This window comes from Entelurus aequoreus, linkage group LG09 (assembly GCF_033978785.1).
Source record: "Entelurus aequoreus isolate RoL-2023_Sb linkage group LG09, RoL_Eaeq_v1.1, whole genome shotgun sequence".
Taxonomy (NCBI): Eukaryota; Metazoa; Chordata; class Actinopteri; order Syngnathiformes; family Syngnathidae; genus Entelurus; species Entelurus aequoreus.
The window spans coordinates 51,437,839-51,465,532 of record NC_084739.1 but is presented as its reverse complement, the minus strand read 5'-3'; the positions used below and the strand labels follow the sequence as shown (position 1 = coordinate 51,465,532).

The window sequence follows — 27,694 nt, the reverse complement described above, 5'->3', positions numbered from 1 at the left end:
AGTCCATTCTAGAATACTTAGATTTATATATATATATATATATATATATATATATATATATATATATATATATATATATATATATATATATATATATATATATATATATATATATATATATATATATATATATATATATATATACATATATATATGTATATATATATATATATATATATATATACACATGTATATATATATATATATATATATACATATATATATATATATATATATATATATATATATATATATATATATATATATATATATATATATATATATAATATTTATACATATATACATATACAACAATTTCCCAACTCATATGGAAATATATATATAATATTTATACATATATACATATACAACAATTTCCCAACTCATATGGAAACGGGGTTTGTATATATATATATATATATACAAACCCCGTTTCCATATGAGTTGGGAAATTGTTGTATATGTATATATGTATAAATATTATATATATATATTTATACATATATACATATACAACAATTTCCCAACTCATATGGAAACGGGGTTTGTGTATATATATATATATATAAATATATATATATATATATATATATATATATATATATATATATATATATATATATATATATATATATATATATATATATATATATATATATATATATATATATATATATATATATATATATGTGTCTTAATTAGATTATCCAAAAAAATAGTGCTCGATACCGTGGTAGAGCGTAATATGTATGTGTGGGAAAAATCACAAGACTATTTCATCTCAGAGAAGAAATAGTCTTGTGATTTTTCCCACACATACATACAGTATATATATATATATATATATATATATATATATATATATATATATATATATATATATATATGTATATATATATGTATATATATATATATATATATATATATATATATATATATATATATATATGTATATATATATATATATATATATATATATATATATATATATATATATATATATATATATATATATATATATATGTATATATATATATATATATATATATATATATATATATATATATATATATATATATATAGGGACGGCGTGGCGAAGTTGGTAGAGTGGCTGTGCCAGCAATCGGAGTGTTGCTGGTTACTGGGGTTCAATCCCCACCTTCTACCATCCTAGTCACGTCCATTGTGTCCTTGGGCAAGACACTTCACCCTTTGCCTCTGATGGCTGCTGGTTAGCGCCTTGCATGGCAGCTCCCGCCATCAGTGTGTGAATGTGTGTGTGAATGGGTAAATGTGGAAATACTGTCAAAGCGCTTTGAGTACCTTGAAGGTAGAAAAGCGCTATACAAGTATAACCCATTTATCATTTATTTATTTATATACAAACCCCGTTTCCATATGAGTTGGGAAATTGTGTTAGATGTAAATATAAACGGAATACAATGATTTGCAAATCCTTTTCAACACATATTCAATTGAATGCACTACAAAGACAAGATATTTGATGTTCAAACTCATAAACTTTTTTTTTTTTTTGCAAATAATAATTAACTTAGAATTTCATGGCTGCAACACGTGCCAAAGTAGTTGGCAAAGGGCATGTTCACCACTGTGTTACATCACCTTTTCTTTTAACAACACTCAATAAATGATTGGGAACTGAGGAAACTAATTGTTGAAACTTATGTTGTTCCAAAACCTGTATGTACCTTTCAGCATTAATGGTGCCTTCACAGATGTGTAAGTTACCCATGCCTTGGGCACTAATGCACCCCCATTTGCATCGATAACAGTCTGGATGGTTCGCTTCCCCTTTGGTCCGGATGACACGATGTCGAATATTTCCAAAAACAATTTGAAATGTGTGCTCGTCAGACCACAGAACACTTTTCCACTTTGCATCAGTCCATCTTAGATGATCTCGGGCCCAGAGAAGCCGGCGGCGTTTCTAGATGTTGTTGATAAATGGCTTTCGCTTTGCATAGTAGAGTTTTAACTTGCACCTACAGATGTAGCGACAAACTATTTAGTGACAGTGGTTTTCTGAAGTGGGGCGGTACCTCTGGATTGGCAGACCGGGGTGGTGGTTCTTCTCTTTAAGAAGGGGAACCGGAGAGTGTGTTCTAACTATCGTGGGATCACACCCCTCAGCCTTCCCGGTAAGGTCTATTCGGGTGTGCTGGACAGGAGGCTACGCCGGATAGTCGAACCTCGGATTCAGGAGGAACAGTGTGGTTTTCGTCCTGGTCGTGGAACTGTGGACCAGCTCTATACTCTCGGCAGGGTCCTTGAGGGTGCATGGGAGTTTGCCCAACCAGTCTACATGTGTTTTGTGGACTTGGAGAAGGCATTCGACCGTGTCCCTCAGGAAGTCCTGTGGGGAGTGCTCAGAGAGTATGGGGTATCGGACTGTCTGATTGTGGCGGTCCGCTCCCTGTATGATCAGTGCCAGAGTTTGGTCCGCATTGCCGGCAGTAAGTCGGACACGTTTCCAGTGAGGGTTGGACTCCGCCAAGGCTGCCCTTTGTCACCGGTACTGTTCATAACTTTTATGAACAGAATTTCTAGGCACAGTCAAGGCGTTGAGGGGATCTGGTTTGGTGGCTGCAGGATTAGGTCTCTGCTTTTTGCAGATGATGTGGTCCTGATGGCTTCATCTGGCCAGGATCTTCAGCTCTCGCTGGATCGGTTCGCAGCTGAGTGTGAAGCGACTGGGATGAGAATCAGCACCTCTAAGTCCGAGTCCATGGTTCTCGCCCGGAAAAGGGTGGAGTGCCATCTCCGGGTTGCGGAGGAGACCCTGTCCCAAGTGGAGGAGTTCAAGTACCTTGGAGTCTTGTTCACGAGTGAGGGAAGAGTGGATCGGACGCTGTATCGATCCGTTGTGGTGAAGAAGGAGCTGAACCGGAAGGCAAAGCTCTCAATTTACCGGTCAATCTACGTTCCCATCCTCACCTATGGTCATGAGCTTAGGGTTATGACCGAAAGGACAAGATCACGGGTACAAGCGGCCGAAATGAGTTTCCTCCGCCGGGTGGCGGGGCTCTCCCTTAGAGATAGGGTGAGAAGCTCTGCCATCCGGGAGGAGCTCAAAGTAAAGCCGCTGCTCCTCCACATCGAGAGGAGCCAGTTGAGGTGGTTCGGGCATCTGGTCAGGATGCCACCCGAACGCCTCCCTAGGGAGGTGTTTAGGGCACGTCCGACCGGTAGGAGGCCACGGGGAAGACCCAGGACACGTTGGGAAGACTATGTCTCCCGGCTGGCCTGGGAACGCCTCGGGATCCCCCGGGAAGAGCTGGACGAAGTGGCTGGGGAGAGGGAAGTCTGGGTTTCCCTGCTTAGGCTGCTGCCCCCACGACCCGACCTCGGATAAGCGGAAGAAGATGGATGGATGGATGGGTTTTCTGAAGTGTTCCTGAGCCCATGTGGTGATATCCTTTAGTTAAAGTCAATTAGAGATTGATGTCGGTTTTTGATACAGTGCCGTCTGAGGGATCGAAGGTCACGGTCATTCAATGTTGGTTTCCGGCCATGCCGCTTACGTGGAGTGATTACTCCAGATTCTCTGAACCTTTTGATGTTATTATGGACCGTAGATGTTGAAATCCCTAAATTTCTTGCAATTGCACTTTGAGAAACGTTGTTCTTTTTGACTATTTGCTCACTCAGTTGTGGACAAAGGGGTGTACCTCGCCCCATCCTTTCTTTTGAAAGACTGAGCATTTTTTTGGAAGCTGTTTTTATACCCAATCATGGCACCCACCTGTTCCCAATTAGCCTGCACACCTGTGGGATGTTCCAAATAAGTGTTTGATGAGCATTTCTCAACTTTATCAGTATTTATTGCCACCTTTCCCAACTTCTTTGTCACGTGTTGCTGGCATCAAATTCTAAAGTTAATGATTATTTGCAAAAAAAAAAAGTTTATCAGTTTGAACATCAAATATGTTGTCTTTGTAGCATATTCAACTAAATATGGGTTGAAAATGATTTGCAAATCATTGTATTCCGTTTATATTTACATCTAACACAATTTCCCAACTCATATGGAAACGGGGTTTGTATGTGGAGGGGGTTTGTGATCAGCGCACTGTTGGAGTAAAGGTCAGCGCCTCTGTCCAGGGTGCTGAAAACAGCGCACCATCAGACGGGTGCGCGGCATGTGCTGACGGAGAGACACAGCTGGCAGATGATTAGTTTGCGCAGGTGGTACGTGTTAAACTAATCATCTGTTGTCTTTAACAGTGAGCGGCCGGGTGCAGGAAGGAAGCAAGTTGGGAGAGAGACTGAAAAGTCAAAAATAAAGCAGAGTATTTGATGGTGGTGTTGGAAAACATTAAAAAACCTATTGAAAACTCTATGCGCTTGGTCACTTTGACGTGCATCTGTGGAACCGCAAGACAGCGACTTCTACATCTGGCGCCCAACAAAATAATAAAAAGAGACAATGTCAACGCCGAGCCCAATAGCGGCGCTGGGGCAGCTTATGGCAGAAGTGTCCACGGCAAACCATCGCCAAATGGAGGCGATGCAGGAACAGATAGCGCAGCAGAGCCAGATACTGCGCACGATGACGGAGAGGACCGGAGTGGGGGCACCCGCGGCAGCGAAGCCAGCATTGGCGGCCGTGGGGATGCACCGGATGGGGGATGCGGAGGACCCACAAACATTCATGGACATGTTTGAGGCCACGGTGGGAGCATGTGCGTGGCCGGAGGAGGAGTGGGCTGTGAGGCTGTTGCCGCTGCTTGCGGGAGAGGCGCAGCGGGCGGCGCTCAGTTTGCCACCAGCGTCCCGGGTAAATTACCGGGACATGAGACGAGCGATGCTGGACAGGACGGGCGGCTCGAAGGAGGATCACAGGCGCCGGTTCCGAGCAATGAGGCTGGGACAGGAGGAGCGGCCTTTCGCCCTGGGGCAGCAGCTGAGGGACACGATGGCTGCAACCCAGACAGGTTCGTGACGTGATTGAAATGATCATTCTGGAACAATTTTTGGAGGCAATCCCGGTGCGGACATCCGCGTAGGTCCGCTACCACCGTCCTCAGGACTTGGCAGTGGCGTTGGCGGAGGATCACCTGGCAGTTCACCCCGAGAGGAGGAAGGAAGAGAAGGCCACGGAAGCAGCGGAGCGCCCAGTTCTGGCGCCACGCAGGTTGCGTGCGCCGCCGGCCGAGGGAGCCCAGCCGTGGCCACGGCATCGAAACAACCCTCCTGTGCTTTCTTTCCCTCAGTCCCCGGCCGTTGCCGACGCTATGTGTCCCTCGCAAATTGCGCCTCGAATGCCTGGGCAGGCGTGCTGGAGGTGTAGGCGGCTCGGACACCTACAGCGAGAATGTCCATCGATTGAAGTGGGGCAGGTGATCCGGGTTGCCAACCCTTCGATGCCCTCCCCCGGGCCAGGAGAGACGTACTATGTACCGGTAAGGATACAAGGGAGTACACACCGGGGGATGGTGGATTCGGGCTGCGAGCAGTCCATGATCCACCAGAATCTGGTTCGACCCGGGGCGTTGAATGCGGGTGCGGGTTAAATGTGTGCATGGGGATATTCACGAGTACCCTATTGTGAATATCCCCCAGCATCACATAGAGGCCAGCCCAGGCTTGACGGTGAGGTCTCGGCCCTATAGGCTACCCGAACACAAGCGCAAAGTAGTTCGGGAGGAATTAAAAGCCATGCTGGAATTGGGGGTAATAGAAGAGTCACACAGTGCATGGTGCAGCCCCATAGTTCTGGTAGGGAAGAAAGATGGGTCTGTGCGATTCTGTGTGGACTACCGTCAGGTAAATGATGTGTCACCCGATGCCCCGGGTCGACGAGCTCCTGGACCGGTTGGGCACTGTGGTTCCACAGATGCTCTCATGCGGGGGGGGGGGAGTGGGCGCGGCCGGACGATGTCCCGGCCTAAGTCTGGGGTGGAGGTATGAGGAAGGGGTTTGTGATCAGCGCACTGTCGGAGTAAAAGTCAGCGCCTCTGTCTAGGGTGCTGAAAACAGCGCGCCATCAGACGGGGGCGTGGCATGTGCTGACGGAGAGACACAGCTGGCAGATGATTAGTTTGCGCAGGTGGTACGTGTTAAACTAATCATCTGTTGTCTTTAACAGTGAGCGGCCGGGTGCAGGAAGGAAGGAAGTTGGGAGAAAGACTGAAAAGTCAAAAATAAAGCAGAGTATTTGATGGTGGTGTTGGAAAACATTAAAAAACCTATTGAAAACTCTATGCGCTTGGTCACTTTGACGTGCATCTGTGAGACATATGTATATATATATATATATATATATACTTATATATATATATACATATATATATACATATACATATACATATATATATATATATATATATATATATATATATATATATATATATATATATATATATATATATATGTATATATATACATATACATATATATATATATATATATATATATATATATATATATATATATATATATATATATACATATACATATATATATATATATATATATATATATATATATATATATATATATATATATATATATATATATATATATATAAACCAACAAATCCATAAATAGGCCGGCAGGGCAGCGATTGAGCCACGCCACCCACTGTCCACCGAGAGCCAGCCGATCAACCCCACCCTGTACCACGGACATGCCACCGACACATACCCCACAAAGCAAGGCCCGACCAGACAGGCATGGACCACGCCCAACAGGAAGCGAAACCCACGTGACGCCACACAAAAGAAATTAATAAATACAATTGCATTTAAAAATGTAATTGAGGTCTCTGCCCAGGAATGGCAGGCCACCAGACCGCAGTTCCCGCAGCCCGCGCGGGCCGAGCTGGCAATGAGGGGCGGGCCGCACTCCTGAACCCCAACCCACCTGTGCATGTGATGTGGAAGTGTATAAGGCCCCCAGAATGTCTACTGTGTAGTTAAAATTAGACGGTCAGCCGTTACAGCCGACCTCCAGTCCCTATTGATGTGTTTACTGTAGCATGAGGGATCTATGAATGCTTATGGGGATTAATAATGTGATTAAAATTGGGGGACATCAAGGCCATTGTGGGTCCCTACCATGCCGAGCCCCCCACACCCTAAGTGTCTAACATGCAGCGAAAATTGAGGGATGAATGAGCAGTGGACAAGTCAGGAGGACCCCATAGAGGCATCCTCATCCCCCCGCCAATGCTCCCTGCATGTGTGTGTGCTATAAGTATGAGGATGAGAGGGTCCGGACACCCCCCCAGCGCTCCCCCAGTCCACGCAGAAGGCAACCAAGAACTATGGCCAGGAGGCCGACCCCCCTCCACAGCCAAAGACCCCGCAGGCGCTTCACACCAGTCTCACACGACGCCACGCAAGTCCACCCCCTGCCCCTCCTGCACCAACCCAACGCTGCGGAGAACACACCAACAACCCCACGCAAGAAAATTGCACAGTCCCCATGCCCAACGCGAACACCACATACCGGCCATCCACACAGCAATGCGCTCATACGAGTCCCGGCCAGGGAGCGAAGCCTGCCAACGGGGGAAGAAGTCAAAGCATCTCGCCTACATGTCAGCACCTAAGCCAGCCAGCAAACCAACGCCAGCCAGTCCCTACAACTCCATCAGCGCACAGCCACCAATCACGATCCCCCGACCACTCCAACACAACACAGCAGCGCCAACCGCCGGTAGCACCACAGAAACCACCACCACTGCCCATCCGCAGTACAAATACCCGCGGCCGCCGAAACCGAAACAAGAGACCAACCCCCACAAACCGCAACAACGCACACACCGAGGCCGCCAACCCACCGACCCCAACACTGTTTAAATTAATTATTTAAATTATAATATTAAATATGCAATTGGATTGATGTGTAGGACAATATAACTTAGTTCATTTTCTCTTATATTTATTTATTTTATTTGCTGGGGACACAAATTGCACAGATGGTCCATGACTGTGTCAGAAACCAGCATTTTAAGAATCCAAACTTCATAATGTAGAAGTAAACATAATTTTCAACAGCAAACACGTCTTCACCATGTTTATGCTACCTTTGTGCAGGAGATCGTTATGTTGTGGTGGACTGTGGCGGAGGGACGGTGGACCTGACCGTCCATCAGATTCGTCTCCCGGAGGGACATCTAAAAGAGCTTTACAAGGCTTCTGGTAAAATTGATCAAACATCTCTGATTGTTTCTTCTGGCTTTCAAATCAGCACATTTCCACATCCAGGTGGACCATATGGCTCTCTTGGGATCGACTATGAATTTGAGAAGCTGCTGTGTAAGATCTTTGGACAGGATTTCATCGACCAGTTCAAAATCAAGAGGCCGGCCGCTTGGGTGGACCTCATGATCGCCTTTGAGTCACGGAAGCGAGCGGCAGCTCCTGGCAGGACCAACCCTCTAAATATCAACTTGCCCTTCTCCTTCATCGACTACTACAAGAAGTTTAGGGGTCACAGTGTCGAGCACGCCCTTCGCAAGAGCAAGTGAGTACAACAGGAGACAATAGAGAAACATGTTAGCTAATCCAGCTTGCACAGCACTGTTTTTCAGAAATTCATTGACTTTTAAACTCAAATGTTCAAATGTTATAATCAGAGATGTCGCGATTCTGATCATGGGATTGGATTGGTATTTGATACATGCCTTTTTAACTGATCAGAGATCGGTTGATGAGCTGACGAGCCCATCCCGATCTTTACCACAGCTGTGTGCTGGTGTTTAAACGGTTAAAGATTGTACTCACATTAAGATTCCTTCAAAAGAATACAAAATTACATTTCTGTATTCTTTGTTACACACATGCAAGAGGTGTGTGAGTTCCAGGTGGGTGTGTGATGTCTTGACAGAACACCAGCTAGAATGTGAAAGCAAGCTGTAAAGAACACGTCATTTTAGTGCGGCTAATTTCCATCAACAGTTCGGAGCCGCTTCTATCACTAATCCTCACCACCATGATGGAAAATATTCTGTTTCTTACACGTACCATTATCACTGCAGGACTAGACGACCATGAATCGCTAAACATGTGGACACTACACACTGTTAGAGGATACAAAAAGCCACGCTAACCACTAAGCTAGAGCTCTTAGACATAAACAAGAGTAACACAAATATTGACGGTAACAATACTGAGGATAGTATCAGTTTATCATAGACACTACACTACATTGATTAGATTGATATTTTGTATTATCATTAAATTAGGAGGATACAAGAAGCCATGCTAACACACTAAGATCAAGCTCTTGAATGTAACCTAGGTATCTAGAGCGGATTCATTCAAATACAGACAGTAAATCTATCAAATATAGTATCAGCATATGGTCGATACCACACTGATTAGATCAATATTTATTTATCATAAAATTAGGAGGATACAAGAAGCCATGCTAATCGTGAAGCGGGAACTCTTGTATGGAAACAAGGTAATTATGGATAAACATACCAAGTAAATTATCAGTATATTGTTGTTATTACAGTGATTAGATTGATGTTTATTAATCATCCTAAAATTATGTGAACGCAGGAAGCCCTGCTAACCGCTAAACTAGAGCTCTTGAATATAAACAAGGGAGGGTGGACAGATACAAATATTGACTGTAAATATATCATGTATATAGTTTCAGTATATGGTCGATAATACAGTAATTAGATAATTTTTTTATTATTACAAAATCATATTTTAGTGATTTTTATGTTTACGAAGGGCAAAATCCAAATGATTTAAATTAGAGACAATAGTAGTTTTTGCTTTTGTTTAGTTATTGTGCACCGGATATTTTGTTTTGTTAAAAAAAAAATAAAAGGTGGTATTCAGTACATGTTCTGATTTACCATATGAGCAAATTCAAAATTTAATAAGCTTTTTAAAAATATGTTATTGCTTTTTCTTTAGTTATTTGCTATCAAACATTTTGACTTATATAATCTATTGTCCAAATATCAGATCAGGACTAGAAATAGAATCTGATCTGAGGCGAAAAATGTTCATCAGGACATCCATAAATGTTACACATTTTTGATGGCTGGCTAACCTGATTAGTCATCTTTATTCAAAGAACAAAAAGCTAAATCAATTGTCAATAATTTTATAATCATTGTCATAACATCAATTATACATGTTTATTTATTGTGTAAAAAAAACTTCAAAAAGTTTTTTTCATATAAGAAATATTTTGTAATATATGTTCTAAGAAAAAAAATCATTACAAAATATTAAATGACGCATCAATTGAATTCGATTTAACCAGCCCCTTAAGTCCTCTCGCAGATATAAAATGATGTTTCTGAATAGACAATATGTCTAAAATGTATCATTTCTGAACGTCCAAAATGTTGACACACGTGTGACGGAGTATTCTCGTCTGTCTGTGCAGCGCAAGATCTTGCAGCCGTGTGTGGAATTGTCAGTTTCTGACACATGCTCAATAGAACACAGAATAGTGCTTGCAATACAGTGATGAGTGTTGATAAATCACATTGTGTGTGCTAAATAATGATATCTGCATCTTCTCTTCCCAGTATTGCAGGCGTTTTGATGATCAGCATATTAAAGATTAAAGTACCAATGATTGTCACACACACACTTAGATGTGGTGAAATTTGTCCTCTGCATTTGTCCCATCCCCTTGGGGAGCAGTGGGCAGCAGCGGCGCCGCGCCCGGGAATCATTTTGGTGATTTAACCCCCAACTCCAACCCTTTGTTGCTGAGTGCAGTCTTTGGTATGACTCGGCTGGGATTTGAACTCCAACCTACCGATCTCAGGGCGGACACTAGGCCATATTTTGCATATTATTGAAGACAGAGACGCAAATTGTATTTCACACCTTATTCTTCTCACTTAACAGACACAATCCACTTTGCACATATTTAGTAGATCAGCTGTGCTTGTGCTGTCAAGTTTGCACCTGTTTTAGTACATGCAAACTTTGAGTAAACCAGGACCCTAGTGACAGAAGTATTCCAGGAAAGTGCAGCATTCTGTAAGCTTTAATTGGCTTCTGCTTCCATTGATGATATCAAATATAACCAACATCCATATTTTCTGTACATACGCTATTTAAATATTGTACAAATACTTAGCATCCTGTTAATTGTAGCTGCCATTGGGAGTGTGAGTGGGTTTCTGCGTGCTTTTACTTTTCATATATGAACATATCAGCCACTGTGACATCTCAGCACAACACACATAATTCATTCAACATATTCTATTCATCAATATTACGACCTGCTTTGCACCTTTGTGGAAAATATCAAACATACACTGAGTTAGTTCTCACACTTTTCACTCTAGTCTGAAATGCTCATCACAACGAAATTCTGTTGTATTGATCAATAAATAACAGAAAACGTACAATACAATGTACAGTGAAACCGCTTATGTTAACACCTGATCTATGTAGACCAATTCATCAATGCCACCATGTTTTTTTATTACTAAAAAATGCTCGTTTAAGTCGACATAAAATCTAGTAGCTAGCAAGGTAAATTTTATGAAAAACGGACCATTTATGTAGACATGTGTTTTAGTATTGTTTGGCTGTTAAGGCTTTAGAAATTAACAGATGGCTGGTGACATCACGGTGGGAATAATGAAACAGCAAAAGCCTGTTAGCAAAATCATAATAGCACGTGCAGTATGTGTTTTTTGACAGCACAATTTTTTTAGACAAATCTGGTAAGATCTGGACACGCGGGTGGGTTTGTCACTTTGCTGGTCAGAAAAGGTCATTTTGATTTATTTATAAGGGTGTCCCGATCCGATATGGATATCGGTCTAATACCAGCAAAACAAACAAGTACATTGTGTCAAGTTATTTTCAAATAAGTAGTACATTCACCTACATACTACTCGCAAAATGTTAGTCATTAGGCTTTTGGGTGATATTTCTGGTTGAACCTAAGCTGGGTTTCTTCGTACTCTTTTTCAGACGTTAAATTGTGCAAATGTAACCATTTGATGTTACTTCATGTAACTTAGCATGTGTAAAACTAATAAAACATAACTATTCTGTACTGAATTGACTCTGGATTCTTATGATTGAACAAAAATGTATGTCTCATAAATTGTGTATTTGCAGATCATTAATGATGTTCATGACTGATTATTTTCTTTCCAGTGTGGACTTTGTAAAATGGTCATCACAGGGGATGTTGAGGATGAGTCCTGATGCCATGAATTCTCTCTTCAAGCCCACCATTGAACACATCATTCAACACCTCAGTAAGATGCTTCACTCACATCACTTTCTGTCTACTCACATTCATACTATTGTGTACTGTGTTCTGAACTACCTTAAATACTACCTGTACTGATAATTAACATACGAACTACTGTGTACTCTTAACGTGCATACAATTGTGTACTTTCTCCTAACTTTTATACTACTGTGCACTGTCTTATTAACTTTCATACGGTCCATACTGAGTAATAACATTCATACTACCACATTTTGTTATCTCACCAAAACTTTTCATTTAGTTTCTTGTAGTTGTAGTACTTGTCTTGTAGTAATGATTTGTAGTTTCTCGAAATTGTAGAATGTGTAGCAGTGTACTTGTAGTTTATTGTCGTTGTAGTATTGTATGCCGTTCACCTGCAGTTAACATCAAATAAACACATCTGTCGCAAAAGTGGAACCTCACTTTACTTACATTGGAACGTTTTTTGAGTCAATTGCTTTGTTGTCATTCGAAATTGCAACATTACGTAGAGGTAGTTTGGCTGAGTCCGTACTCAGTGCTGTTGATCACCAAGTGCTGAAGTGCAAAGAGCTAAGTCAGCAAATAGACGTGACGTCACACGCAACCCAGGTACCGTAACATGGCACCGTTGGATTTTACATGATTCGGTGCCTGATAGGACTGGCAGAATTATTCTCTGCATTTGACCCATCACCCTTGATCACCCCTTGGGAGGTGAGGGGAGCAGTGAGCAGCAGCAGTGAGCAGCAGCAGTGGCCGCGCCTGGGAATCATTTTTGGTGGTTTAACCCCCAATTCCAACCCTTGATGCTGAGTGCCAAGCAGGGAGGTAATGGCTCCCATTTTTTATAGTCTTTGATATGTCTCGGCCGGGGTTTGAACTCACAACCTTGTATTACTTGTACTTCTAGTGCATGCATTAGTGTAGCTCTAGTAGTTTATATTTATACTAGTGTACTTGGAGTACATGTACTAGTTTACTTGGAGTCGTAGTGCATGTAGTTGTAGTATTAGTATTAGTGTACTTGTAGTGTCTGCATTTTTTTGGGAATTTTGCCTATCGTTCACAATCATTATGAAAGACATGAGGACGGATTTTTTTTTTTTTTTATGCATTCTAATTATTAAATAAACGTAACTAAAAGTCAGCTTACAACGCAGCCAATGGGAGCTCCACTATTCCGCCCATAAAATCTGGTAAATAGCCATTCAAAAACCGCCAACAATACTCCATTTACATTTTGTGACTGGAATATTAACCAAGTATTAGTGATATTGTTATTTTAAGTGTTAACGCAGGCAAACTATTTATAACGGTGATGTGTGTCCCTATGTTTACATCATCGAGTGGTCTGCTGCTTCCTCGCTTCCTTGCTCTCTGTAAGTTTATTGTAGATCATAAATAATGCCTCTCACCTGAAAAGTAGATGGCTCAGGATATAATCTGACAAGTTGGGACACTTTAACAGCCATTTAGGACCTGAAACTGGCGAGAACGACACGAAAAGCGCTTATTATTACTTATTAAAAGTACTTCTTATTCTGTTGTTTTGCTTTGCATTGAAGCTAGCTTAGCAGTTAGCATGGCTTCTTGTCTCCTGCAGCTCTTTAATAGCACACATTTTGAATGCAAGAGCATGTTATCCCACATGTGTTTGGTTTTTACCTTTTGTGAATTACTTGGCTAAAATAGAAGTTGTGTGTTTATTGGAGGACATTTAGATGGTAACTGGCGGTGCAGGTTTGCACAAGTAAACACGCTGCAGGACTGCTGGATCGGATATTATGTCACACGTTTTACATTTACCATCACATACTTGTGTTTTTCGAATGACATTAGAGCAACATCACATGTCAATATTGGATTAGGACACCCCTAACAACTTGGCATTCTACTCATTTGTGTGGACAAAGTCATAAGTGGATAGTTCCACTTTCTGTTTTGGTTATGTTGACGTCCGTCAGCCAGTCTGCGGGAAGTTGACATAAACATGTTCCGCTCTCTTTTCGTTAGTTCATTCTGATTTGGTTTTCCTCTGCAGATGAGCTCTTCGAGAAACCTGAGGTGAGCAACATCAAGTTCCTTTTCCTGGTGGGAGGTTTTGCCGAGTCGCCGCTTCTCCAGCAGGCCGTCCAGAACATGCTTCAGGGCCGCAGCCGCATCATCATCCCGCACGATGTTGGCCTCACCATCCTCAAAGGTGCGGTGCTGTTCGGCTTGGACCCCAGCATCATCAAAGTCCGCCGCTCCCCGCTGACCTACGGCGTCGGTGTCCTTAATCGCTTCGTGGAGGACAAGCACCCGTCAGAGAAGCTGCTGGTGAAGGACGGCACGCGCTGGTGCACTGACGTCTTCGACACCTTCATCTCCGCTGACCAGTCGGTGGCGCTTGGCGAGTTGGTGAAGCGCAGCTACACGCCGGCCAAGCCCTCGCAGCAGGTCATCGTCATCCACGTCTACTGCTCCGAGAAGGAGAAGGTGGGCTTCATCAGCGAGTCCGGCGTGAAGAAGTGCGGGACGCTTCGCCTGGACGTCAGCGGAACGGAAAGCACGGCCCCGCGCCGTGAAATCCAGACGCACATGCAGTTTGGTGACACGGAGATCCGGGCGATGGCGGTGGACGTGTCCACTGGGCGCACGGTCAAGGCTAGTATTGACTTCCTTAGCCATTAAGCTTATTTTCACATGTATGCTAGAAACGAAACACATCTTACACACTTTCAAACCTTCATCACTTAACCAATACTCAATTGTTATGTTGATTATTGATCAATTATAGCACGACGCCACAAGAAAATTACATTGAAAACGAGAATGTTTGCGTGCTCTGCTAACAGCTTTATGTGACAAGCAGGAAAGAAAAACATGTTTTGCTGCGTATATAATAAATACCGTCTTCTATGATCACGTTACACTTAATTACAGAAAGGGAAAGCTGGACAGAAAAAAGGTCTCATGACATCATGACATGACAAACATTGCTGACGGTTAGCATATTTACTATAATTTATTTGGAAATCATGTAAAAAAATCCAGATCTTCCTTTTAAATGAAGCTGAGTTGAGTCTTAAATATCGAGCATATTTATTGTCTTTGGTGTGCACAAGTCAGATGCTCCAAGATTTTGTTTTAATTTTGATACCGCTAATTCAACTTCGTAACTGCGTCCAATTAACTTCTCCTTACATTTTGGCCAGACGTCGTCGTTTTCTAATTTGTCCCTCAACTATCAACCGTCTAACACTTTAGCCAATGCTAAACTAGCTGACATTAGTTGCATTAACAACTAGAAAATTACTACGGCTCTATCTCCCATGTAATCAATTGTTCCTTATCCTATTTCTGACATCTCCTGAAAGTTATATAGAAATAACTAACTGCAAAGTAGTTAGTAAACTCTGACTGACATGGTTGTAAGGCATTTTCTATGACATTAGCAACATCACTCAAAGGTTATGAGCAAATGTTGATAAAACCTTCTGGAAATGTCAGAAATGATTGGGAAATAATATTATTGAGAGGTAGGACCTGGCAGAGTTCTGTGCTCTCCAAGTGCTTTTCTATTTATGTGTTCATTATTACAATTAAGCTATCATGTCTGTTTACCAAATTCAAAGGAAGGAATACATAATTTATATTTATATGACTTCATCACACACGCTAGATAAAACATAAATGTACTGGTCAAAAATCAAAATGGCTGCCAACCTGCAAAAATGGTTACTTTTCACTGTTACCCTCGTGTGGCACTTTAGACAGCTTTGACTCTTATTTCTCAGGCGTATGTTTATGTCCATGCAGAATTGAAATTCATTTTGTATAAATGTTTTGTCTTTTTAGGATGGGTTTCATGGTTAGCTTAACACAGCAGTTACACAGTCAAGAAGCCGTCGTATCGCTCACTCACATACACTCAAACACACACAGACACACACACCCCTCACTTTTTCTTGCCTTCTTCATGCTCATCCTATCACCAGCCAGGACACATTCACAGCCTCACAAACATAATACTTAGGGCCTGATTTACTAAGATCCAAACACCGCGCAGTAAACCGCATGTGCAAACAATAAAATAGCGTCTACTATTAGTGGGCGCGTTGCCTGCGATAGTGTTACTAAGACTGCCTCATTTAAATGAGGATTTTGCGTGTACTCTATGGTGGATCACCACGTAGACACTCTCATCTATTGCACATTCATGTTATTATGCTCCTCCCCGTGGAGATTTGCTATGTTTTCAAACAAGCAGGAGACATGTACCACTTTTTATGGGCATTTTAGAAGCAGTCATGCAGTGCATCTACATTGACATCACTGCACTTATGTGCTCAAAACGCAAAACTGCATACTTCAAGAAGTTTTTTTCATATAAGAAATATTTTGTAATATATATTCTAAGTAAAAAAAATCATTACAAAATATTAAATGATGCATCAATTGAATTTGTTTTAACCAGCCCCTTAAGTCCTCTCGCAGATATACAATTATGTTTCTGAATAGACAATATGTCTAAAGTTGTTCATTTCTGAACGTCCAAAATGTTGACACACATGTGTGACGGAGTATTCTCGTCTGTCTGTGCAGCGCAAGATCTTGCAGCCGTGTGTGGAATTGTCAGTTTCTGACACGTGCTCAATACAACACAGAATAGTCCTCGCAATACAGTGATGAGTGTTGATGAATCACATTGTGTGTGCTAAATAATTATATTTGCATCTTAGCCACACCTAGTGTGTGTGACAATCATTGGTACTTTAACTTTAACTTCTCTTCCCAGTATTGCAGGCATTTTGATGATCAGCATATATTTTGCATATTAATGAAGACAGAGACGCAAATTGTATTTCACACCTTATTCTTCTCACTTAACAGACGCAATCCACTTTGCACACATTTAGTAGATCAGCTGTGCTTGTGCTGTCAAGTTTGCACTTGTTTTAGTACATGCAAACTTTGAGTAAAACAGGACCCTAGTGACAGAAGTATTCCAGGAAAGTGCAGCATGCTGTAAACTTTAATTGGCTTCTGCTTCCATTGATGATATCAAATATAACCGACATCCATATTTTCTGTACATACGCTATTTAAATATTGTACATATACTTAGCATCCTGTTAATTGTAGCTGTCATTTGGGAGTGTGAGTGGGTTTGTGCGTGCTGTTACTTTTCATATATGAACATATCAGCCACTGTGACATCTCAGCACAACACGCATAATTCATTCAACATATTCTATTCATCAATATTACGACCTGCTTTGCACCTTTGTGGAAAATATCAAACATACACTGAGTTAGTTCTCACACTTTTCACTCTAGTCTGAAATGCTCATCATTAAAACATTTTAACAAACTTCATATATTCTACTGAACTTATTTAATTATTCGTTCCTACATTAAATTAAACATATCTTATTGATAATTTCGACACCCGAAAATATTTAGAAAATCATTCCAAAGTTATTTTAAACATTTTAATAATCACTCCTTCATTAAATTAAGTATATTTAAAACATCATTCTGACAGAAGTTAAGATGTTTGATAATATTCCCACATCAAACTGAACATATTTAAAAAAATATTCCTACATTAAATTGAAATGTGTTTCCAACTCAGACAAAGGTGTAATTAACTATCAAAGATGCTCAATGTGCCAACCTACCTACCAAAATTAAACTTACCCCATTCGAGGGTTTGGTAGAAAAATATTTCTCAAAAGGCAATAAAGTTGACATAACTTATATACACATATTAAACACATATTTATTAGTGTGTAGAAACAACGCCATCTGGAGGCGAGATGACGAGTGTGACAACCAACCTATTTGACAATAAACTCCTTCCACCCTCCTCGGTCTACCTGTGAGTTCTGTTCTTATGTTATAGTCTAAGTCAGTCTTACTGTATGCAGAACATTTGGAGGACCTAAATACATTTTAAAAAATACAGTCATAGAAATATATTACACTGGTAATAAAAAAAAAGTACCTTATAAACCCCAACAAGCTTTTTTTTTACTCAAGCACCTGTTTAAAAGCATCCCTAAAAATAGACCTTTTATGCACTCACTCGCACAAAATGTGTTTCCTGAAGTAGAGGATTGAGGTTGAACAATAGAAGTACGCCCACGTGCGACCTGAAAGCAGAGCCTTTATTGCGCTTTATGGGCGTTCATGTTAATCACCTGCATGTTTAAAGTACCAGTATAATGGAAAAACAAGTTGCCTCTCAATTCAAGCGATTATCATCTATATCTGATTTATGAAACTTAAAGACTTACAAAGTTTGCTAAAAAAACATCATTAAAATAATATCAATCTAATGGAGATTCCCAAGCCACTTTGACCAGTCACGTGATCCATGACAGACCCTGGGGGACCCCCGTTCCCTTCAACAATGACAAACCTACTACTCACAACATATTTCATCAGAGCCTACAGCGATTATTTTGGGACTAATTATGATCCACAACCTTTTAGCCTGAACACAAGGAGGAGGAGCAGCAAGTTTTAAAATCAGAGTGCAAAACGTTTTTATTGAAACACTTACTGCACAATGTCCACTCTCACAAAGGGAACATATTTTGATTGAATATCAGTTTTGCTGTGTGTACATTTTTTACACAAAGGTGCCGAGAGGATGCAAGGAAAGTTGGGCCGTACAGTTATGTAATATGGCTGTAACCCGGTAACCACTCGCTCTATTTAGATCGATATTTGGAGATTGTTCTGCACTCCTTTTTTCATGCCCTATTGAGCAGAGTGATGGTGCCTGGAGGCATTGCCGGTGAACAGCGCCTTCTCTGGTTGCCGCCAGGTAGTGCACTCCATTTGACAAGTCCACAAGAATAATTGATGATGCCTCTCAGTCGTTTGTCAATTCAACAATCCTTTCATCTTTATCTTTCAATGTCTCAGCTTGACAATTTTAAAGGTCAGACTTGATTGAAAAGCTTGTGTGTTGCAGCACAAACAAGACGAATGATGCAACTGTGAAATGAAATATGACTTGCCAATAAATGGCTTCTATTGATAAGCTATTCAAGTATAATTTAACATGTGTATGCTCATAAAGACTAAACAAGAAGAGGAATGTATTGATTTCTATAGGTTGCACTTTTTAAATGTATCGTATTGCTAAGCTATGGTCAAAGTAAATGAGCTGTTTAGCAAACTTAGCTTCCAGTGTAGCATTTGACACTGTAACGTTTGAATGTTTTGTCGGTTACGAGGTCTGATTGGCCTTAAAGTAGTAAACCAACATAACTAATTATGTATCTGCTCCACACTGTGTACAATATCAATAAAGCAAGCACTTGCTCAACTTGTTACGATCATCTCAGTGAATATACTCCCTGTAGATATTGTTTTCTTTTGCAAACCTCACATGTTTGCTAACGTATATTCTAATCAATGCCACTGACTCATCAATAAAATGTATTTCAATCACTTTGATTTATTGTTTGACTTGTTCTTAGAAATGCTGAATATGGCAAAGATGGATATGCTGGGGGAAAAAAAAAAAATCTAAATCACAATTATTTATTCCAATTCTAAATCAATTCATAATTTTGAGGAATCTTTATATTTTTTAAGGATCAAAGTTTTTTTAGACAGTCAGGTTCAAACACTGATGACATCTATTAAACAAGACATACAGAATTCAATTTGGACTCAATATATTGAGGAGAGTCGCCCGGACATTTTATCCTTCTACAATCTCCAGCACGCTCTGCCAAAAGATTGCACTCCTTCTTTATTTGACTTTCTACCCCCACCTGACCACAGCTGCTTTCAGAGGGAAGTGGGTCGTAAACAGCGTTGCCTTTGGTTACCGAACAGTTCAAAAGGAGAGGTCGTAAAATAGTTCAAAAAGAGTTCCATAAAATAGTTCAAAAAGAGTTCCATAAAATAGTTCAAAAAGAGTTTGTAAAATACTTCAAAAAGAGGTCTTCTGCAAATTGGGCAGATCCTTGGTTCTCTCCGCTTTGAAGTCCTTGGGCCAGAACAACATCCTTCTGTTGATTACCATACATGAAAAAACACAGGGACACCTTTAACTTGCTTTGCCCCCCCCTACACTACTCTTGGTAGGTTTAAAAGACAGCTTTTGTCTTTTTGCCTGGAACTCATTTCAACACAAAGTTTTTTGTGATAACTTACAAACAATTATTTTAGACCATCCCTGCACTTACTAACAACTTACGGCTAACTTACTAAATGCGACTGCCAGACTTTTGACCGGTGCACCCAGAACTTAACTTGGCTTCCAGTTAAGTTCCGCATTGAGTTTAGGATTTTAGTCCTGACATTCCGTGCGTTGCATGGTGGGGCACCTCAGTAAATCACTGACTTGCTATGCCCATACTCTTCAGAGCGCAGCCTCCGGTCTTTAAGCCAGGGTCTTCTAAAGATCCCAAAACTTGTTTTAAAGCCAGTGGAGACCTGGCATTCCAGGCTATAACTCCCCAGACTCTGGAACAATTTGCACCAGTCCCTCCGTGCTCTTGACTGTGTTGAAACTTTTAAGAAACATTTCAAAACTTCTCTTTTTAGTAAAGCTTTTAGTTAATGCACCTTTTAACTATCAATTTTAATCCACTTTGTATCCTTTTTATGATGTTGCCCCTGTTGTTTTACTTCACCTATGTTTTGTGATTTTATCTGTGAAAAGTGCTTTATAAATTAAATGTACTTACTTATTGCGTGTATACGTTCGCAGTAAGGAGGAGGTTTTACATCTTGTTTTAGGAAGGATTTTGTCAGTATGGGGCATAAGTGTGGTAGTTTGTTTGATCCAGGATGCAGAGAAGGCAGGCTGACTATGTTAGGTACCAGGAAATAAAGGAAAACAAAGACCTTCGACATGGGAAGAGCAGCAGTCAACCACAGGTGAAAAAGCAAAAAAACAACCGTTAGCAGGAAAAACAAAGTAACAGGAAGAAACTGAGGTATGCACTCAGTAATGCACCAGCACCATCTTAGACATTTTACTCGCAGAGAAAGCCCTCGAATGCTGATTATCAACAGGTGAGTCTGCTAATCACCAAATGGAGGCAGGTGTGTCAATTAGAATCTCCACACAGGTTGTGACAAGGCAGGAGAAGTGCACAGGAAGTAGAAAAATTGGGGGGGGGTAAAGAGTGCGGTGGAACTGTCAACTGATCACCACCAGTTGGTGACTTGGATGCAATGCCGGTCAGACCTGGCAGACCCAAATGCATTGTAAGGGTCTTCTGGCAGACTCTCTCCTGTTAGAAAGGGTTACAATTCCCACCTGTGTAAGAGCTTCTAACATATTCCGAGGGAGGTAGTGGACATCGGTGGGAGTGGGCCGTCTCTGTGACTATATGTGGCCGCAGAGTGGTTGGTGCATGTCGAAGTGGTAATCCCAGAACCCACATTCAGTCAAGCTGAAGAAGGAGTCCTACTGGGCCTTTTTGGCTCATGGGTAGGTACGGCTTTTGGTATGTGGGTCACACCAGATAAAGTAATGTTGTGAAGCAGAGTGGGCGGTGTTGGTTAACACAGCAGGAGTGACAGAAAGACACCAGCGAACTTTCTACAACAAAATTCTGCCGAAAAGTGATTTTAGATTAGATTAGGCATTTGGGTGTTTTTTTACCCTTTGCTTTCATGTTGTTGTTTTGTTTTTTAATTGCTGATTGGTCAGCTGCTGGTTGCTGTCAGGCATTGCAGCACCACAGATCCAATCAACAAGCTTTATTGAAAAAAGACCAAAGGCTCAGGATGTAGAGCAGGTGTCCAGTAGAAGCAGCAGTTTTGGTTCAAATCCGACTTCCTTAATTCCGGTGCTGTTGGGCTCTTGGGCAAGAAACTTCAGCCTCTTTGTGGCCCACATAAAGGTACTGACCAACAACCCAGATCTAGTGCATGGTGACTGCTAATTTCCCTTCCAAAAATGTATAAAATCGAAACACCATTTCAGTATGTTCCAAATAAAGATCTTTCGATTCTTTTCTATTCAACTATTCCACATACAAGTATTTTAAACTTTAATTCAATGTTGTTTTTTTTAATTCAGTCTCTCTCAGTTCAAATATTCTATCGTAAATGATGTATCCTACCCTACATATCTTTGTAGGGTAAATTAAATCAGCAGGAGGTCAAATACTTATTCCCCCATTGTAAATACTCAGGGTGGAAACTGGGGATGTCTTGATCCGATATTAATATCTGATATTGCTCTGATGTTATCAATAAAACAAGTGTTGATGACATTTGCTTGCATGTAAAATATCCAATAAAAGCAATCCTGCATCTTGTTTACTTGTGCAAATCTGGACAGCCAGTTAGAATCTAAATGTCCTCCAATAAGCACAGAAGGTTGGTCTTCCTTGTATTTTAGTCAAGTTATTTACAACAGCTAAACATGGTAGGCTGTAGGCTACTAACAGCTACACAACAACTAAGCACACAAGCTAGACATACGTAATAAGTGTCTTTCATTTGCAGTCTGAAACAGCACAATATTTCCAAGGCAGAAGCATATTAGTAAGTATCCAGTGACAAACGTGTCCGCATCATTCAACTTAGAGCGGCATGTGCTTAAAGGCAGACAATGATGAATTACCTATTTTCTGATGTATAATACAAGGTTAAATAATAGCGTTAAACCAAAACATCAAATCATGAGGTTTCTGATTTTTGGAGTAAGCTTGCAGTTTTGGATGCTTCTATTTGCAATGTGGCTAAGTTGTGACATCACAGCAAAGTGCAATCACTTATTTAGACATTAAGTCAAGCTCTCAGACAGAGGACGAGGATACAGTTTTATTTTCATACAATCTTAGAGAGCACACAATAACATAATTGTGTGACATGAATGCTGCTAAAAACAGCTTTTTGTATGCAGTCTGAATTGATCGCCGATATTACAGATGCACCTAATGTTAGGACCGGGTGATTCTATATAATGTTGACATTTTTTTCGACTGTGTCTGGAAAAAAAATGCACTGACGACTTCAAGATATTGAAATGGTTTCCTTGACAATCTGGGAACATCTCCAAAAATGAACATCTTACAGACGACTCAACGGAACAGTTATTAAAATGACTATGGAGCATAATGTATGCAGAATTTACACCAAAGCATATTTAATACATATATCTAAATATTATCTATGTGTTTTGAACATATATTAAAATCAGACCGCTAGCCTGTCCATCAGATGGGGACATCTCTACGCTGCTGACCCGTCTCCACTCGGGATGGTTCCCGCTGGCCCCACCATGGACTGGACTTTCGCTGATGTGTTGGACTTTCACAATATTATGTCAGACCCACTCGACACCGAGGATGTCGTTGTGGCTTGTACAGCCCTTTGAGACACTAGTGATTTAGGGCTATATAAATAAACATTGATTGATTGATTGATTGATCATAGGCCAACTTCACGAATTATTGTGACCACTAGGTGTCGCCATAAAACTAATTACCACTCCACTTCCATGTATAGACAGCATTAGCCCATTTCAGACAGTTAACAATAAATAGGTTATTTTTTCATACCTATCATTGTTCTCTGTTTGTCTAATTTCACTTGATCAAACCTTTTCTAACATTACACACTACAAAACAATACAAGTATGTAAAGAGACATCCTGGATGAAACCAAGGAACCTGATAGAGCTGTAGAAGTGATGCAAAGAGGAATGGGAGAAACTTCTCAAAGATAGGTGTGCCAAGCTTGTGACATCATATTCAAAAATAATTGAGGCGCATCCACAAAGTATTGAGCAAAGGCTGTTAATATTTTTGTAAATGTGATTTTCACATTTTCACATTGTCATTGTGGGTTATTGTGCATATAATTTTGAGGACAAAATTAATGTATTTCATTTTGGAATAAAACTGTAACATAAAAAAATTTGGAAAAAGTAAAGCGCTGTGAATACTTTCCGGATGCCCTGCTGATATCCTATCGGATTGATATCAGTATCAGCCAATGCTCAAAGCTCCAATATCGGTAACGTATCGGAAGTGAAAAAGTTGTATCTGGACACCCACAGTGAAAATAATGTAATGTTTAAAAAGTTCCATCATGTTAATTATCTGAAAGTTTCTTGTTCTTCTGGAAGATGACACAAAGCAGCTCAGACGTCGGGGTTACGTTTGTTGTGCAAGCATTTTTTATTAAGGGACATTTCCATTAATGCCTCAACTCATTCACAAGTTGACGATAAAATGTGCCGTTAGCAGCAAAGCCACCCCCAAAGGCAGTAGCTTCAAGAGCAGTGAAAGGAAGCGCTGTCATTTGGAAATTGACATAATTACAGGAATTAGTCTGCTATTTTGTCATTAGCCTTCACTTGCAATGAGCCAATCATGAGAAGAGAAACAAGACGCGAGACAAAGACGGATTTCTTTAGAGGATTTCAAGACAGCCCCTCACCCTTCTGGCAGCCCACGCATTCACTTTGCTGTTTTATTAATATTATTAATGCAGGCTTGAAGCGGGAGGCCGCGCCATTGGCTTGCACTGATTGGCTGATACCTTGATGGCTGCGCCGAGTGATTCCAAACACTTTGTTAGCGCCGTGACAAGGATGGCAGCTCGTTTTTTAAAGCTGAGTATTTGCAAGCCTAATTGCAACGTGTGCGTGGAGAAACATGAAGCCAAAACAAAGACACACAATCAGGACTTCATAAAGCAGCCCACTGACGACACAAGACTTCTGCACATACAAACACGTGCTTTATCGTCATGGTGTGGACATGATCATCATTCCATTCACTGATGAAGCTCTCTGATCTTTACCCTTCAGCAGCATCATCATCATCATGACAACCTATGTGAGTGGAATGTAATTACTCACTAAACGTGCTTTTGCAGCACATTATTTTGTAGTAGAGAGGTGCAACATGTGTGTACGCAATCAAATGTGTAGTTCGGTAAGAAACAAAGACTATTAGCAGATCTTCTCACTGCAGTCTGACATTAATGTCACACATGTTTCTATTTACCGTCACCGTCAGTCTAAAGCTGTTACACTCTGGTAGCATAATGGACCCCAGAAGCAGAGCAGGCGGAGTTGTGCATATAAACAACTATTTAACAACAGCACAGGAAGGTAAAACACAAAACAATAGCAATGGTGGGAAAAACCAGTGCCACGAAAAAAACAGGCAGACAATGTAGCAAAATAAATACTGTAGTGTCCCGGAAGAAGGCAGCACGGTGGCAGAGGGGTTAGTGTGTCTGCCTCACAATACGAAGGTCCTGAGTAGTCGTGAGTTCAATCCCGGCCTCGGGATCTTTCTGTGTGGAGTTTGCATGTCCTCCCCGTGACTGCGTGGGTTCCCTCCGGGTACTCCGGCTTTCTCCCACCTCCAAAAACATGCACCTGGGGATAGGTTGATTGGCAACACTAAATTGGCCCTAGTGTGTGAATGTGAGTGTGAATGTTGTCGGTCTATCTGTGTTGGCCCTGCGATGAGGTGGCGACTTGTCCAGGGTGTACCCCGCCTTCAGCCCGATTGTAGCTGAGATAGGCTCCAGCGCCCCCCGTGACCCCGAAGGGATTAAGCGGTAGAAAATGGATGGATGGATGGATGTCCCGGAAGAGTTGGTGCTGCAGGAAATTCTGGGAATTTGTTCCGTAGTGTTTCTGTTTTGTTGCGGTGCAAATATTCTACCGAAATGTGTTTGTTATTGTTGTTTAATGTGGTTTCACTATGTAGCACGGGTTTATGACAGTGTTGGCGTTGTTTATACGGTCACCCTTAGTGTGACTGGCTGTTGAGTAAGTATGACCTTCATTCACTTGAACAGGAGTGCGTTGAAAAGCAACATGCTCATTCAAATCGGCCATGATCATATAGAGTGACAGCTTTACTTGACATTATCAACAAAATTACAAAATCAATACGCCCATCGCTGCGGTAATTAATAAGTAAGGATAGGGTAAGTAGCAAAGATAATATTGGAGATGTCTGGTGTGCATGTAGGACAGAGGTCCCCACATTGGGTTAAAAAAATTTGTCCCGGGGCCGGGCTGTCTATATATATATATATATATATATATATATATACTGTGTATATACTGTGTATATATATATAAAAATGCGGACGCCGTGGCGCTGTTGGGAGAGTGGCCGTGCCAGCAACCTGAGGGTTCCTGGTTCGATCCCCACCGTTTAACCAATCCCGTCACGTCCGTTGTGTCCTTGAGCAAGACACTTCACCCTTGTTCCTGATGGGTCGTGGTTAGGGCCTTGCATGGCAGCTCCCACCATCAGTGTGTGAATGTGTGTGCGAATGGGTGAATATGGAAATAGTGTCAAAGCTGTCAAAGGTGCAGAAAAGATGGCCGCCGTGAGCAACGTGAGCTGAGACCGTCTCTACACAAGTCCCAGTATGTAATGTTATAAATGGCATAAACGCGCCAGTGACACAAGATTTGAAGCCGTTTTCGCTATATATATCCACCTCTCTGCAATTGGTGAGATATATACTACTCACGAGGGTGATTTGTCTGAAGATAAGGTGCCTCGAACGCAGAGTGACTCATTGTTCCCCTGCAACCATGCCACACACATGTCACGCCTCCGTGATCAATTGTCCTCTAGTGAATTGGACGAAAATGCAACGCTTACTCCGGACGACCGAAAAATGTTGCACGCTATGGTTGAAAAACTTGGAAAAACTGGACATTTTGGATGAACTAAAAACTGACGTTTCAGAGCTAAAAAAATCAGTCGAGCACAATCACGCTGAAATGGTGGAGATAAAAAAGGGACAGACAATGCTAAAAGTTGAGTTAACAAGCCTGAAACTCGAAACTACTAGACTGACAACGGAGAACGAGAAATTAAAGGCGGACTTGTTGGAACTCCGCTGCAGGAGCATGCGGGACAACCTGCTAATCATGGGAATTAGCGAAGATGGAGGAGAAACTTACAGCATCGCGCAGAACCTCGTCAGAGCCTTTTTGAAGGAGCAACTCGGCATCCCGGAGGAAGAAGTCAAGAAGATCCAGATGGAACGAGCACACAGGATTGGCAGACACAAGGAGGATGCTAAACCGAGACCTATATGCTTGTAAAGTTTACTAACTCCAAATGCAAAGACCGGGTGCTTGCTCTCTCCAGAAGACTGAAAGGTACCACATTCTTCATGACCAGCCAATACCCAATCAAGGTGGTGGGGAAACGATGTAAGTTAATTCCAATTATGAAGTCCTTTAGGCAGAAAGGACAACAAACTCGTCTTGTTGTGGATAAACTGTACGTTAACGGTGAGCTGTACAGAAGCATGTGAGGAACAATAACAATGTCGCGCAGTGATTGCGTCATCGCGACATCGGCATGGTGACGACTTGACGGATATGAATTGATATTTTGTTTTTGGAGCTTTTTAGTTTATTCGGGGACTGGACAATGTAGTTAGATGTTGGGAAACGGTCAGCGAATAATATATTTTGGGGGGTATGTGTTTGTTTGTCTCGTGT

At 41.2% G+C, this 27,694-nt stretch overlaps 1 protein-coding gene across 6 annotated transcripts in view; it reads left to right on the top strand.

Annotated features, from left to right (window-relative positions):
- The window catches only part of hspa12a (heat shock protein 12A), a 178,586-nt gene extending 160,067 nt beyond the window's left edge, over nt 1-18,519 (top strand). For 5 of the 6 annotated variants that reach the window (XM_062058912.1, XM_062058910.1, XM_062058909.1 and 2 more), the window contains 4 exons: nt 8,064-8,168; nt 8,235-8,493; nt 12,132-12,235; nt 14,258-18,519. In XM_062058912.1, coding sequence (XP_061914896.1) covers nt 8,064-8,168; nt 8,235-8,493; nt 12,132-12,235; nt 14,258-14,889 — 1,100 coding nt within the window. In that variant the 3' untranslated portion in view covers nt 14,890-18,519. The remainder of the gene's footprint in view (nt 1-8,063; nt 8,169-8,234; nt 8,494-12,131; nt 12,236-14,257) is intronic. The other variant, XM_062058911.1, reaches the window with a different exon arrangement.
- Nucleotides 18,520-27,694: the final 9,175 nt, after the last annotated feature.